The sequence below is a fragment of the Caretta caretta genome, chromosome 1 (assembly GCF_965140235.1).
Source record: "Caretta caretta isolate rCarCar2 chromosome 1, rCarCar1.hap1, whole genome shotgun sequence".
NCBI lineage: Eukaryota > Metazoa > Chordata > Testudines > Cheloniidae > Caretta > Caretta caretta.
This window is the reverse complement of record NC_134206.1, coordinates 60,487,022-60,503,900: the sequence shown is the minus strand read 5'-3', so window position 1 is coordinate 60,503,900 and position 16,879 is coordinate 60,487,022. Positions and strand designations below refer to the sequence as shown.

The 16,879-nt window shown below is 43.7% G+C and overlaps 1 protein-coding gene across 2 annotated transcripts in view; it reads right to left on the bottom strand.

Moving 5' to 3' along the window:
- Positions 1 to 16,879, bottom strand: part of LCP1 (lymphocyte cytosolic protein 1) — a 72,357-nt gene that overhangs the window by 16,764 nt on the left and 38,714 nt on the right. For both annotated transcript variants that reach the window (XM_075128563.1, XM_075128562.1), the window contains 5 exons: positions 5,432 to 5,521; positions 3,927 to 4,090; positions 3,263 to 3,392; positions 2,782 to 2,914; positions 708 to 789 (listed from right to left, as the gene is read on the bottom strand). In XM_075128563.1, the coding sequence (XP_074984664.1) occupies positions 708 to 789; positions 2,782 to 2,914; positions 3,263 to 3,392; positions 3,927 to 4,090; positions 5,432 to 5,498 (576 nt within the window). In that variant the 5' untranslated portion in view covers positions 5,499 to 5,521. The remainder of the gene's footprint in view (positions 1 to 707; positions 790 to 2,781; positions 2,915 to 3,262; positions 3,393 to 3,926; positions 4,091 to 5,431; positions 5,522 to 16,879) is intronic.

Below are 16,879 nucleotides of genomic sequence, written 5' to 3'. Positions count from 1 at the left end.
AGCAACGCTAAAGTGCTGCCGCAGCAAAGGACACTGCTTAAAGCGCGGCCATGGCCGCGCTTTAACCTTGTTGCCCCTTTTGCTCCCCCTCCCCCCTCCACGGGAGCCCCGGGCGGTGCAGGCCAGGCAGCATGGATGGGCTGGCTGGGGGAGGCTGACTCCCTAGCCCCGCCCCTTCCGCCCGAGGCCCTGCCCCTACCATACCGGTAAGTGTTTACTTTCACCTGCATTTAGTATTCTAGCAGTTAACCCACATTTGAATTTGTCATTGTCTTCATCTCATCCCATCTGTAGTATTCATAGAATCATAGAATATCAGGGTTGGAAGGGACCTCAGGAGGTCATCTAGTCCAACCCCCTGCTCAAAGCAGGACCAATCCCCAATTAAATCATCCCAGCCAGGGCTTTGTCAAGCCTGACCTTAAAAACTTCTAAGGAAGGAGATTCATTAGGCACCTATCACTTAGATCCTAAGATTTATACCCTGGCTTAATTATAAGCACATGAGTAGTCCCATTGATTTCAATGGGATGATTCTCAAGTTCAAAATTAAGCATGGATGTAAATATTTGCAGAATTGCAGCCTGAGTACCCTACTTTGCCACAAACTGTGTCTGGCTGCATTGTGCAGAGCTATGAAATGTATAGTATTACACCTAATTAATTACATAACAGCGACTCAGCATTTATACTTGATGTTTCAGTACCTGTATAGTGAATGGAGTGAGCTTCTTTTTGTTGATTGTTCTTTCATCAATTGTATCTGGCACTGAAAAGTTGATCATTTTACTGTAAATTAAAGAATAAACACAAGTGAGAAATACGTCATTATGCCTACACCAAAGTCATTTTGAACCTTCATCATAATATCATAGAATTGTAGGAGTGAAAGGGACCTGAAGAGGTCATCTAATCCAGTCCCCTGCACTCAGGGCAGGACTAAGTATTATCTATTCTAGACCATCCCTGACAGGTGTTTGTCCAACCTGCTCTTAAAAATCTCCAATGATGGAAACTCCACAACCTCCCTGGGCAATTTATTCCAGTGCTTAACCACCCTGACAGCTAGGACATTTTTCGTGATGTTGAACCTAAACCTCCCTTGCTGCAATTTAAGCCCATTGCTTCTTGTCCTATATTCAGAGATTAAGGAGTACAAATTTTTCTCTCTCTTCCTTGTAATAACCTTTTATGTACTTGAAAACTGTTATGTCCCCTCTCAGTCTTCTCTTCTCCAGACTAAACAAACCCAATTTTTTCAATCTTCCTTCACAGGTCATGTTTTCAAGACCTTTAATCATTTTTGTTGCTCTTCTCTGGACTTTCTCCAATTTGTCCACATCTTTCCTGAAATGTGGCACCTGGAACTGGACACAATACTCCAGCTGAGATCTAATCAGTGCAAAGTGTGGCATGTTGATCAAATATCCAGAGACTGAATTGACCACAGGACCTTGCTTAGTGTATTAAAAAGTCCAGGAACACCAGTAGATAGTCTCCTCCCCCCCCCCCCCACACACACACACAGACAGACACAGACACAGACACATACACACATGTACTGCAATATTTTAGCACAGCTTTTTCCTAACCAGTGGAGGAATGGAAGGTGACAGACAGATATATTGAATAGTGGCCAAAAAGAGCAATAAAGTATACCTGTGTGAAATTCAAAATGTTAATTTTGTGGAAATTCATGTCAAAAGATTCACTGTTTCACGTTGCTTTTCACCCTCTACCTCCAAAGACTTTATGCAAAATTTGAAAAAATAGCTATTTTCATTGTCCACAACTGCAAACAAATCCTCAGATTTACACACATTTTTGACACAAAGCCATCCATCTTCACTCAAAAATGAACCAGTCTGTACAAAAATGGTCTCAATTTTGCTCAAAAAATAGGCAGACTTCAGCAGAATTTCATGTTCATAATAAAATATGAAAACCATAATTTTTGCATCACAAATATTTTGCATGCATCTAGATAGGAACCCCCTAGAAATGCCCTGTCTCAAGTTTCTTATTACTATTACAAAACATAGTCCATAAGAAAAAGACCTACACGTTCATGTGTTTACTGGGCATGCTTGACATGGGATTTTCTCTTTGTATCTAACAATATAGTTCTTCCATAGTAAGTTGCAAAGTCTTGGGCTGCTCAGAGTCCTTCACATTTAGGCAGGTTGGTTGTGTTTCAGTCTCATTTAATAGAAAAGGTAGAACCATCTCCTGAAGCCCTTACTAAGTTATTCCATTCTTATCTTCAGCAAAATGTCCATTGTGCCAAGTCTTGAAGTCCTTATTCATCTAAATCTCCAACTAATCCTACATAAGAATTGTATATGAGTAAGGACTGAGTGAGAACTTCAGGATTTGGCCCATGTTGTGTAATGCAGGACATTTCAGATATGCAAATAAGTATATAAAACTCACTGGGTTCTATATTCTGAGGTCCTTACCCAGTTTTTATTCATTTTCTACTCAGGCTCATTCCTGTGGGCTTCGTTATTTCTCCCCTGATTCTAATGGACAGAGACAATCACTTTTCACATATAAAATATCTATTTTTCAATGATAAACAATAGTTTGAAAAAACCTTATAATCTCTTAAGAGAAAAGATGTGTGAGAAAGAGAATCACTAGGGCCCTGATCCTGCAAGAATTACTCACATGCCTAACTCTAAAGGCAACGCAACTGCTTGTGTACTTCAAGGTAAGCACACGCATCAGTTTTCACAGGGTCAGGGCCTAACTGTGTAGGGAAACATAGGTGGTATTTACCACAGCACGATGCCATCACCAACCGCCAGGAAGAGGTCATCAGTGTCTGGATTCATTGGGAGCACGTGTCGGCAATCAGGGTCATTCTCTAGGGCTTTGTTAATCCAATTCACAAAGGCGTACTTTTCTTCTTCTGCAAGCACAAGGTCAGATCTATCAGTTTGGAGCCTAAAACTTTTACCAATTCTCTTGACATGAAAATCTCAGTTCTTATTAAAAGTGATTTGGTCCCTTTTCTGACACTTCTCTACTCCACCTGAGAACCGAACAATTATTTAAAATTAGGGAGGTTGCATTTTTTGGCCAAAATGCTGCTCGTACTTCTCCTCAGCTTTATTACGGTTTGTCCAAAATATGCCTGTTCTAAGTCTCCCTTATCGATACGGCAATTTCCTAAGGCTTTTCACACTGGCAGGTGCGAAATGATCTCCAAGGGGCCATTTGGTTGCAACTACTACCTATCTCCGTTGACTCTCCGTACCCGAGTAAGAGTGTTGGGTTCCAACACTGGACTGTTCTGAAGTTCCGCCGATAGCGCAAATCCCCTCCTTTTTATTGATCGCTCTCCGAAAGGTTGTAGCCACATCTGCGCTCTTCAGGCCGTGGAATACCTTTCAAAATACATAGGGAGATTTCAAAGTCGCAAGCTATAAAACTATGAGCTCGTAGGCTGTAGATTTCTTGGCACCGTGCTGCCCTCCATGCCTTTTCCAGAGCTGAAAACAATGTGGGCACCGAATAAATAAATAATCCGTAATACTAACAATTACTTGAACGGGCACTCTCAGCAAGGGTTCACACTTGTGGCTGCCTTAGCCGAATTGGACCTTATAATCTTTTTTATATTTTAACTAATAAATAGGAAGTTAAAGCGTATTAGGGATCTACAGAGTCTTTGTATTCTGGAGACAAGCCCTTAGACGTTTACATTTTGAACCGAGGTAAGTGCAATTCTGAAATTTCCATCCTGCAGGAAACTCCAATACTTCAACATTTGTTTTTGTCCCAGCTTGCGGAAACTGCATTTACCACTGAAAAATCATTTTGACAGAAAATTTCTGACCAGCTCTAGTTTTGCAAGTTAGACTGTTTTTTTTTCTGAATTTCTTTTTAGAGGACATTCTCCAAAATAACATTTTACTCACTGCAATAAATTCATCAAAGCTGATTTTGCCATCATTGTTTTGATCTCCCGTGGCCATCAAATTCTGAGTGATTTCTCTGATTTTATATCCTGGCAGAGGCAGATTGGCTGCTTTGAACAGCTCTGTTAATTCACAACTGCTTATGAAACCATTTCCATCAATGTCTGTAAAGGAAAAAACAGCTTAATGAACCTGTCTGCACAGAAAAGGTTTTTTTCAGGAAATATGAATTATGTGTAATGATTTTTTTAATCTTATAACAAAAATATAGTAAATTGTTTTTAACAACTGCAGTGACCTTTTCAATCCCAAGGAAAGTTTATAATGACCATGAAACAAAAAAAGAAGGAAGAATCTGTATGTTAGTTGGATATATGTTACAGTATGTTACAGCGCGATATGTGGATGTATTCATAGTTTGAATTTATTAAATTTAACCTGAATTAATGGTTTTACAAAATAAACAAAAACAAACTCAAAACCAAAAGTTATTAGCCTTCTCCTACTGCATTCTTTTATTAAGGGCTAAAATGAGAGTGTGAGTTAGGCAGAGATTACCCTGTCTGTAGGAGCATTTCTGAAAATACGCAAAATGACTATTCACAAATTGCTCTCAAATGCGCAAATTACGCAAATGAGAAAAAATTAGTAAAATAATTTTATTTCTCTAATCTCTTTCCATGACAGTATCCTTGCATGTTACGTGTAACAGTAGCAGGCAAATAATAACAGAAGTATGATTATTCCAATATTGTCCCATTATTTCATTGCTTCTCATTTTGCTTTGGATATTGGTGAGGGTCCTGTACATACAAATGTTTAGCTATCAGCAACCCATAGCATCAAAATGCAGAACTGTATGGAATTTAAAATGAAACATTCTACCTCAGTTGTACCACAGCCTATTGTGATTTGTAAAGAATTTTTAATGAGGGGATTTATATTTTGAAACTATTTAGATGTCATGTAGACAGATTTTTTCTTTGACATATGAAAATGCTAGCAACTTGTTATTTGTAATAAACTCTCCTATGCTCTCAGTATATATATTATTGTCCCAAATGTTGTTTTGTAGTCTTCATTTGCCCAAAGAGAGATTTCAAAGAAGTAGATGTTGTGATTTCCTGAGTTGAGCTGGAAATTGACCATGTCATGTGCAGCAAAGCCACATAGGATTTACATTTGAGGCTGCTTCTTAGACAAATTAGAGGATTGGACCTAGACAAATTAGAGGATTGGGCCAAAAGAAATCTGATGAGGTTCAACAAGGACAAGTGCAGTCTTCATCCAGCAAAGGAATGCCAATACTGTACTTCCAGAAAGCGACTGCAGGCTAAAGTGGTTTTATTTGAAAAGGACTGCAGCTGTATGAACATTACTTCATATAGTTTCCATTTCACAGTATGACAGTACTGAAGCATGGCTCATTAACTGAAGCTGGCCAGTACAGCGGGATAGAATACAACTTTACCTCGTGTCGTATGTTACATGCTAACTGTACTCACCGACTTTGTTGAAAGCCTCTCTTAAGTCTGTCATCTCTTCCTCTGAGATGTGTGTTGTTGACGCCATTTTTACTTCTTTGAATCAGAAGTCTGCAGGAAAATGCATGTTATTAGTTTGTGCCTTTTATTTTTAAGAGTCAGAAGTTCAAAGCAATTTCACTTAGAAGTTGGAATGAACAGCATGACACGAAGTCACTGCATCATTCTTCATAATTTACAACACGGTTTCCATCTGTATCCAGGAGTGTAACTAAGAGGTAACCTTTTTTGATCCTATAGATCAGAGGTGGCCAACCTGTGGCTCCGGAGCCACATGCGGCTCCTTGTATAGGCACCGACTCCGGGGCTGGAGCTACAGGTGCCAACTTTCCAATGTGCCAGGGGGGCTCACTGCTCAACCCCTGGCTCTGCCACAGGCCTTGCCTGCACTCCACCCCTTCCTGCCCCCTCCCCTGAGCCTGCCATGCCCTCGCTCCTCCCACTCCCCCTCCGAGCCTCCTGCACGCCATGAAACAGCTGATCGGGAGGTGCGGGGAAAGAGGGGGAGGCGCTGATCGGTGGGGCTGCCGGTGGATGGGAAGCGCTGGGAGCAGGGTGCGGGGAGCTCACTGCGGGGCTCCTGACATATTACTGTGGCTCTTTGGCAATGTACATTGGTAAATTCTGGCTCCTTCTCAGTGTCAGGTTGGCCACCCCTGCTATAGATGTAAATCCATATTGATTTGTTACCAAACTGTGCTGTTTTGATAAGTCCTGCCCAAAATGCTTGTCAAGGCTGGTGAATACTTTTGATACCTAAATCCCGTCCTCACTTGCCTTAATTACTCTGTGGAGGGACAGAACAGAATTATGCTGGACACTCAGGAATCCTCAAAGCCATCCTGCAAGTGGGGGTCAGGATGGCTCAGGATGTTTGGGGGCAAACACATGATTGGGAGCACTTTGCTGCTGCTGCCATGGCAGGCAGCTTGGATCACCAGTTAGCAAACGCTTCACATTGCAGCATACGTCCTCAGGGCCTGCTTGGGTCTTCCACGTATTCCCTTGGAGTGGGATACACTGGCAGGTGTCGTAACAGGGCCTTCATCTTCATGCTCTCCTCAGCTCGCGGTTCAAACTGTAGTTCTATTGTTTTATGGGCACACGGTGGGAGAAAGAGGCATTTTGTGCCCTCTCCCTCTCAGTACACCCATGCAACTCAAAGAAGGATTAGGTTCTATAGCGACTGTGCCTTCGCTCTGATGTCATTGAGAATGCTGCACAGGGGTGGAAGATTCAGTTCCACTTGTGACAGATGCTTGTCACATCGCTGCATGCACTGCTGAAGGGTGCTCCCGTACCATGGTAATGGGAGCGGGATTGTCCTGCCCTGCCCCTTCTTATCTATTTATAGTGTAAGCTCTTTGGGGCAGAGACTGTCTACAGTTCTAGCTTCGTATGGTACCTAGCACAATGGGGCCCCACTTTTGGTTGGTCCTTAGGCACTAGTGTGATAAATACGATTTACAAAATAATAAAAGGACTAGACTAGACTAGAATACTATATGGGCCCTAGTTAGAGGGTTTGAGGGTGGCTGCTGCAGTTGCAGTGCCCTTGTTTAGGAAAGAATCAAAAGAGAATGCACTAAAACTACTTCAGACCTAAAAAAAACCCCATAACTTCAGTGAGAAGGCCCAGATTGCAAACATTTGTATCATTTTGTAAAAGATATTTAGGGTAGATTTGAAAAATGGAAGATGATACTTAACACATTTGCTAGAATAATTTGAGTATAACAGTTAAGCACCATTTATCTGGATTTCAGGTTTAATGCCTTCCTGAATTTATGCATTGATTTATAATGTCAGTAAGTGTGGCGTAGAAGGAGAACTCTTTATGGAAATGGATTAAAAATAAGCCAAAGGCAATACATTGTGGTGGGTTCTTTCATCCTGTCTGTCCCTACAGTAGCAGAGTTTAGCTGCCTAATCTCTGCAAGCTCTGGATCAGAACTAAAAGACTTCTTCATCAGGAGAGAAAGCTGGTTCATCTTGCTCAGACTTTCTTGAAGCATTGCCCGTAGAGAAGAATAACACAATACATAAATAAGATTGTAATCTTTTTAAAGGCAGGGATTGTGTGTCTGTGTTTGTATAATACTTCGTACAATTGGGCCTCCAGGTGCTATGTAAAACAAATAATATTTTTAGCAGTATTAAGAAGTATTACTTTTAGGGACCTACTGGAGAGGAAATCATGGAAAAGACTTATTAAGGCATCTCATTAATCCATTTTCCAGTGCAGGTTTATACTGTCCAGTCTAGATCCTTTATCAAGCAAAAGGATGTCTAACACTGCTCCAGGAAGATTATTCCACAGTACAATAGATACTGTAAACAACAATAATAGCACATACAGACTATCACACAATTCAATTACAGATATTGGGTCAAATTCACCACCTGCATAAATGGTCCCATTGAAACCAATGGACATATGCTGGTGGAGAATTTGGTCCATGAAGTACAATGCAACCTGATAATAATGGCCAGCAAAGGCACAGGTTTCACTCTTATTAATCCTCACATACTCCTTTGAGGTCAATGTTATCAGCCCCATTTTATGGATGGGGAAACTGAGCAGAAAAGTTAAATGTTTTGCCCAAGGCTACAGAGTCAGTGTCAGAGCTGAGATTGGAACTGCCAAGGTGCTGCGGTATTCATACCACTAAAGTACCCTGATGTCTCGTCCCCTCCAGCACACACACATTAGTTGGAATTATTCTATATTCTCAGTCTAACCGTACCTTTTAATTTCACCCAATTAATCCTAGTACCTAATATCCTCTTGTGCCACCAACTTCAATGGAGTTACTCCCTATTTACCCTGGGGTGCGATCAAAATGGGATCCTCAAATTCTGATTTTGTCAGTTAACCCTAAATTGCCATCGGCACAACTCTATCGTGGGACTTTGCAAGTCACATAACTGTTTAAGTTGTAAAGTTGGGCACCTTAGTACCTCATCACAGGTACATAATATCCACATAACATCAGCAGCAAAGTCCCTAGTGGAACACCGCTCCTACACTGTTTCAAGATTACCTTTAACCCCAATTTGGCAAGAGATTGCAGTAAAGGGAGCGAAAGAACTAAGTCTTTATTTTTAATATTTATAGTCTCATATTTGGCCAGTTTTGCTCAGTAAAGTCAGTGAAGGTCCCCCAAATGTATACTGCAAGAACTGAGAGAAGAATCTTGTCCAGAAAGTTTTCAGAGTAAGAGAAACAAATTTTGTTAATGTCAATGTGATTTATTCTGGAAAGATGGTGCTTGAGAGTCTGATTTGTTGGGGTTGCCAAGGGAGTTTTTCTGTGCATTAATTTATACTTATGACTTACTATCACTTTTCTGAAATTATCTGAGGTGGTTAAATCAAATGCACTGAGAAACAAGAGAGCTGTTAAGGGCCAGGTGCCTCATGTACCTTAACCAATAGGTAGGGTTGTCAAGGTGTCCAGTTTTTGACCAGACAATCTGGTCAAAAAGGGACACTGGCGGCTCCAGTCAGCACCACAGACCGGGCCGGTAAAAGTCTGGTTGGTGGTGCAACGGGGTTGGCAGTCTCCCTACTTGGCTCCTGGAAGTGGCAACATGTCCCTCAGCTCCTAGGCCCAGGGGTGGCCACAGGAGCTCTGCACACTGCCCTTGCTCCAACCGCCAGCTCTGCACCTCCCATTGGCCAGGAACTGCGGCCAATGGGAGCTGCGGGGGCAGCTCCTGCAGGGAGGGGCAGCACGCAGAGCCACCTGGCCGCACCTCTGCCTAGGACCCGAGGGACATGTCGCCGCCTCCAGGAGCCACCTGGGGAAATTGCTGCCCAGAGCCCACACCCCAAACCCACTCCGACACCCCAAACTTCTGCCCCAGCTTGGAACCCCTCCTGTACCCAAACTCCCTCCTGGAGCCAACACCCCACACTCCCTCCCGCACCCCAACCTTCTGGCCCAGCCTGGAGCCCCCTCCCACACACCAAACCCCTTGGCTCCACCCCCCAGTCCAGAGCCCGCTCCTGCACCCCAAACTCCTCATTCCTAGCCCCATCCCAGAGCCTTCACCCCCAGCTGGAGCCCTTACCCCCTCCCACACCCCAATCCCCTGCCCCAGCCCTGAGCCTCCTTCCACACTCCAAACCCCTCGGCCCACCCCCCATCCCAGAGCCTCCTCTTGCACCACAAATCTGAGCCCCCTCCCGCACCCAAACTCCTTCTCAGATCCTGAACCCCCTCCCTCACCACAACTCCCTGCCCCAGCCCAGAGACCCTGCCCCCGCACTCTGAACCCCTTGGTCCCAGCCCAGAGCCCCCTCTAGTACCCCAAACCCCACACCCCCAGCCAGAGCCCTCACCCCCTTTCACACCTCAACTCCCTGCCCCAGCCTGATGAAAATGAGCGAGTGAGCGAGAGTGGGGAGAGTGAGCAATGGAGGGAGGGGGATGAAGTGAGCAGGAGGTGAGGCATCAGAGAAGATTCAGGGCCTCAGGGAAGGGGCAGGGCAAAGGTGTTTGGTTTTCTGCAATTACAAAGTTGGGGACCCTACCAATAAGGATAAATGTTTTCTACTTGTTTAATGGAATAAAGAAACTTGCTAATGACTGTCTTGTTGTACAGTAATTGCATGTGTTGTTTAGCTAATTGAATACTTAGATATTGTTTAAAAATAAGATCATCCGGTACAATAATTCCTCGCTTATCATTGTATTTATGTTCCTGAAAAATGCTACTTTAAGCAAAATGATGTTAAGCGAATCCAATTTCCCCATAAAAATTAATGTAAATAGGGGGTTAAATTCCAGGGAAATTTTTTTCACCAGACAAAAGACATTTTATATACACACACACACACAGTAACTCCTCACTTAACGTCATCCTGGTTAATGTTGTTTCGTTGTTACGTTGCTGATCAATTAGGGAACATGCTTGTTTAAAGTTGCGCAATGCTTCCTTATAATGTTGTTTGGCAGCCTCCTGCTTTGTCCACTGCTTGCAGGAAGAGCAGCCCGGTGGAGCCAGCAGGTGGGGGCTTGGAACCAGGGTGGACCGGCAGCTCCCTTTTCAGCTCCCCGCTGCCCTAAGTTCCCTGTGCAGCAGCCGCCCAGCAGGCTATCGACTGCCGGCAGTTCAGCTGTCCCTCCCCCCACTGCCATGTGCTGCTCCTGCCCTCTGCCTTGGAGCTGCTTCCAGGAGCCACCTGCTTGCTGTGCGGAGGGTGGGGGAGAAGTGGGGTGCTGATGTCAGGGTGTCCCCCTCTCCCTGCTTCTGCCCCCCCGCTCCTATACCCCATCTCCACAGAGCAGGGGGACATACAACAGGGCTCAGGACGGAGGCAGCTTGCTGGCAGCAGCTGGTGTCTCAACTTGCTGATCTATTTAAAAAGGCAATGTACAGTATCCCAAAGCTACCCAAGCGCTTCCAGAACTTCACTGAGTGACACTGGCTTGGACTCTAGCAAAAAGTCCCCAGATATTGGGATTGTTGGGAGTCCAGCAACTCCATCTGAATCTGAACAACCTTGTAACTTGTCATTCACAATGCACTGTAAAAAATGTATGCTACACTTTATAAAACTTACAGTAAGACACGTTCCCTGCTCCAAAGAGTTTGCTGCGTATGGCAGAGAAGACAGGAGAGGACAAACAAAGGTAAGACAGTAGTTCAGGCAAAGGAGGGGGTTAGGAGATTACTGGTAAGGTGAACAAGGTGGAAAGACAACGAGGAGTCCGGTGGCACCTTAAAGACTAACAGATTTATTTGGGCATAAGCTTTTGTGGGTAAAAAACTCCCACTTCTTCAGATGCATTCAGGGCGGCAGATTTGTATCAATTTTGGTGGTGCCCAGAACGCCCAGAGCCTGCCCCCCGAAAGTCTGCCCCCCACCTGCCTAAGGCCCTGGGAGGGAGTTAGGGTGGGGGGAGGAGGTCTGGGGTGCAGGCCCTGGGCTGGGGGAGGTGATTGGGGTGCAGGAGGGATGCCGGGTGCAGGCTCTGGGAGGGAGTTTGGGCGCAGGAGAGAGTGTGTGGGAAGCGGGTGGGGGTGCAGGCTCTGAGAAGGAGTTTGGGTGCTGGATGCAGGCTCCAGGCTGGGGAACGGGGTGGGGATGCAGGAGGGGGTGAGGGGTGCAGGCTCTGGGATGGTATTTGGGTGCAGGCTCTGGTCTGGGGGTGGGGGTGCAGGGGAGTTTGGGGGCAGGAGGGGTGGGTGGGAAGAGGGTGCAGGCTTTGGGAGGGAGTTTGGGAGTGGGAGGGGGTGTGTGGGAAAGTGGTGGGGGTGCAGGCTCTGGGAGGGGGTGGGGGGGGGTGCGGTGCCCCAGGCCGCTTTAAATCACCCAGAAGATGGGGGGGGGGAGGCGAGCACCCAGGGGTGGAAGGCGGGGCAGAGGGTTAGACCTGGCCTCAAACATTGCTGGAGCTGGGCCCCAGGCCAGGAATATTCCTGGTGCCCAGGCACCATGGGCCCATAGAATTCGCCGCCCATGGATGCATCTGAAGAAGTTGTTTTTTTAACCATGAAAGCTTATGCCCAAATAAATCTGTTAGTCTTTAAGGTGCCAAAGGACTCCTCGTTGTTGTTGTTTTGTGTGGAGATTTAAGGAGGGGTTGTCGTGACTGGAACCGTGGGAAAGAAAATAGCATTAGCAGCAGTTGTTTTGGATAGAGGGGAGAGGGGAGAGGCAGGGGTGCCAGGAAGGACAAGGTTAATCAAAGTGAAGAATGAGCAAGGTATGGTCAAGGGTTATAGCAGAATAAACGGCAGATTTGGCGGCCATTATAGAGAATGAAAAGAGAGGACTTAGCAAGAACTTGAATGCAAAGGAAGGAGCTGACAACGACCAATATGCCGGAGAGATGGGGAAAATAGTGGAGTTGTCAACAGCGAGAAAGAGGCAGAAGTAAATGGAAACAGATTAAAAGGAGAGGTACAAAGCTGCGTTTTGGATAGATTGAATTTAAGATTGTAGTGGGACATCCAGACTGTGTGTAACTTTGCTCTGGGGCCTTGTCTTTTTATTTACCTGCGAAGCACCACTGACACCAATGTTGCAATCTAGGAGCAAAGTGTGCAAATGCATTCTTGTTCCAGCTTCTTAACCGTATCTGAATGTTGTTTTGTGTGTTTCTTTATTTAAAAATTATTCTCATCCTGTGTGCTGAGAATGCTGACAAATTACACTGAAATAGCTTCTGTAAAGCCACTACCCTTATTGTTGTATATTTAAAATAATACAACAGTGTAATTTGTCTGGTATTTAGTTGACCTCATCCTCAAAAGGAACAGCTATATCATGGATGTTTTAAGAGATCTAATGACAAACTATTTTCTGCCTAGGACATAATGGAAGAACAAAAACAACAGTCTCAAAACTGAGGAATGAAATGTCACCACTAAACTGATGCGCTTCAGCATTAATGTTCTTTCATTTCTTCTGATTATGAGGCCATAGTTAAAAAAATCTGAAAAGTACTGTAATCTCATGAATTATTACATATTACTCAGCAAAGTAAGTGTGCACTCAGGGTGCAATATAAATGATAAATAGTAAAATCATTAAATACTGAATTCTTTCACAATTTGTACTAAATTAGTTACAAGAAGCTCTTGTTTCATAAGCTCCATTTTACGGTTTCTCACAGGCACTAGAATGAAAACTGTGAAGATATATCAATGCACCTTAAGTAAAGTTGCACTTTTTGCCCAGAGCAAAATGGCAAATTTTATGTGGCAACATTACATTTCATGAACACATATTGGAATAGTCATTATCAACTCAGCAATGACTTAAAGTGCTGGAATAGCTGAAGAAATAAAAATTTTCCACAAACTCTTTACCCATTGGGGCATTACCTTGTTAATAGTATGTTTTTTTCTAGAGTATTGTGGGGAACTGGGAGGGGAGAATTGGGTGTGTCCCTTGTCTCATAACTTTTCAACTCCCGCAGCCACCCTCTTCTAAATGGTTTATTTTCACTTAGGCTGCTGGAACAAGAAGCATGTCATCCCCGCGAAATAGAGCATTTAGAGCAGCCGAGGAAAAACACAAGACAGAGGTCTCCCCCTCCCCAACAACACAGTACTGTTTACTCGGGCAGAGCTGGATCCCCTTTAATGCCTTTTTTTTTCTTTACTCTTCCTTGCCCTATCCAAGCTGTCAGTTATCTGAGACCAGATTTCTTTGTGCAGGATTTTTCATCAGAATTATAGAATAGTTTTCCACTTTTCTGAATTAGCATTTCTTTCTGATTAATTTTAAGGAGAGTTTTTGACCCAAAATACATCAGGAAAATTCTCCTTACCTACAGCACATCCGGGCAATGAGATAAGCAACAGCAAATGAGAAGGAGCCTCCAGGAAGTGACAAGGAGTTCTGCATCTTCTGATGTACCCCAAGTGTACTTGAATAGCACAAAGGTATACGGGAATAGGCAAGGGTGCTGGAACAATTTTTATAGTGGGGGTGCTGAGAACCGTTGAGCCAAACTGTAAACCCTGTCTATAATGGAAACCACTTCAAGCCAGGAGGTGTGGGAGCACCCCCACCAACCCTATTTCCAACACCTATGGGAGTACTTGGTATCTTCGGGGGATTTTCCTCACTAAATCCTTCCTCCAGTCAATGTTTCTTAAATCCCCCTCCTCATCCATGTGCATGTAACTGATGGTGATCAGAATGTCTCTGCTAGGACATTCTTCTCCTGGAATATTTCTCTATCTCTCTATGGAGACTAGCACGCATAGTCTCCATGGTTTTGCCCATACGTCCTCTGACCGAGCTACAGCCCCCATGCAAAGGCTTCCTGGTCAGACTATGTGTCCAACTAGTATATTTTGTACGGCATTTATGTTTTGGGCCATAAACATTTTTGACAACTGCAAGTAGTCTTGCCGGGAGGGCACATAATATTTTCTTCCTTTTTTGCTCTCACACACAAGGAGAGAGAAAAAGAGAAATTATTCAGTTGATCTCATGCGAAAAGAAGAATCAATGCTATAAACCACAACATTGTGGCTTAAAAGTTGCTCAACTTTAGGCTTCCGTTCACTGGCCAAAAAAGAAGAAAAAAAGTCCTAACTTCTTTAAAATCAGCATCCATAAAGGCACTAAATGGAGAGAGAAAAATAATGTTGCTGATGCTCAGCAAAACAAATGTAATGCTGTTACAGCATAGTCTAAAATTTCCTCCCTCTCATTCCTCCGGACACATTTTATATTCTATTTTTTTTTTTAAGCTGTAATGTACATACAACCCTAGATTCTCTAGTGTTGTCAGAGGTAAATTGCACTTCTCTGTGCCAAGAAGGAAACCCAGGATGGATTCACAGCCCGGGAGGACAAGCAGTGTTAGCATGTCAACCTTCCTTCAAAGTTTCTGCCAGAGTCGGGGCAGGATTAATTTATAGGTGGGGGGTCTAAAGGAATCTAGCTGACAGTAATGCCTTCGGCAGCTAGATAGAGCCATCAATGCTCCTCAGTGCTAATCTACAACACTCCTACTTTTTCAGTCTGGAGGTTCTTGAACAGACTGGCGATCCTTCCCATTTGTGTGGTTTAGTTATGTGGTTTAATGATTTTTCCCTAGCAGTCTAAGGCAAAATTTGAACCCACATCTCCCAAGGTGAAAGGACCCACTACAACAACTTGTCTGTCAGTGGTTATTTATCATCATAGAATCATAGAAATGTAGGACTGGAAGGGACCTCAATAGATCATCTAGTCCAGTCCCCTGCACTCAAGGCAGGACTAAATAATAAACATCTGACAGGTGTTTGTCTAACCTGGTCTTAAAAACCTCCAATGACGGAGATTCCACAACCTCCCTGGGCAATTTGTCCCAGTGCTTAACTACTCTGACAGTTAGGAATTTTTTCCTAATGCCCAACCTAAACCTCCCTTGCTGCCATTTAAGCCCTTTGCTTCTTGTCCTATCCTCAGACGTTAAGGAGAACAATTTTTCTCCCTCCTCCTTGTAACAGCTTTTCATGTACTGGAAAATTGTTATCATGTCCCCTCTCAGCCTTCTTTTCCAGACTAAACAAACCCTATTTTTTCAATCTTCCCTCATAGGTCACGTTTTCTAGACCTTTAGTCATTTTTGTTGCTCTTCTTTGGACTTTTTACCAATTTGTCCACATCTTTCCAGAAATGTGGCGCCCAGAACTGGACACAATACTCCAGCTAAGGCCTTATCAGCGTGGAGTAGAGTGGAAGAATTACTTCTCAGGTCTTGCTTACAACACTCTTGCTAATACATCCCAGAATGATGCTTGCTTTTCTTGCAACAGTGTTACACTGTTGGCTCATATTTAGCTTGTGGTCCACTATGACCCCCAGATCCCTTTCCACAGTACTCCTTCTTAGGCCACTGTGGTTGACTGCATTAGGAAACATCAACGATTTCTGAGCAAAATATCAGATTAAAATGTAATTCTTAGTAAAATGACTTCCAAAATCACTGAAGGGCATAGACCAACGAATGTATTTTGAATATGCTGCATTTAAGAAAATGCTCTTTTTCTAGGTATATATTCTTTGTAGTTTGTCCATCGGCCTACTTAAATGGCTACACATACACAATAAAGTTAAATGTTTCATTCTAATTTTCTCAAGGGTGTTGAATTAAATTCTCAATCCCAAACAGCCAAAAATGTACCCGACTCCATTAACAATATGTAACATTTCTATTACGGTAGCACCTAGAGGTTTCAACCAGGTTGGGACCCCACTATGCAAGGCATTGTACAGAACTACAGAGTAGGATTGTGAAACCCTCATGAAGTTGGTGGGATTACTTCCGTGAGTAACTGCTCCCCAGTGTGAATAAGGGGTTCACAATTGGTCCATAGTAAATGATAATACCTTCCCCCCAAAGGCTATAACCATCCCTAATATAGCTGCTGAATGATAAAGATGTTGCATCTGATCCCTTCATGCATCTATTTCAGACAGTGAGAATTTGAAGAGACTGTAGTAAAACAACATAGTTATCTCTACTTGAAGGACAACATGTTGGTGCTACACAAGTCTTAGTTTCATAAGCTTTCAAGAAAGGACATTGTTTCTCAGTATAACTTATTAAGTCCTTTAGGCCAAATCTTGGTTCCTAGACCAAGCTTAAGTAAACAGACTTTATGCAAGGGAGCTCCAGAGAGACTGTAGGGGAATGGAATCCTCCTTGCCACGAACCAGCCCAGCCGCTACTGGGCTGTAGTAGTGACTGCTAATCCTGCAGGGACTTTTGGCCAGTGGCTATGCAGAGTTGTGGAACCACTAGCCCTGCCATTCTGTGCATTAAATCCTTCAGATTTTTCCTGCTGTAGAAATAGCTGACACAACACTTCTTAGAACCTGAGAAGGGGAATGAGCAGAATTCCCAGCAAAGCCCACTTTGTCTATTAGCAAGCAGACTTAATCTAC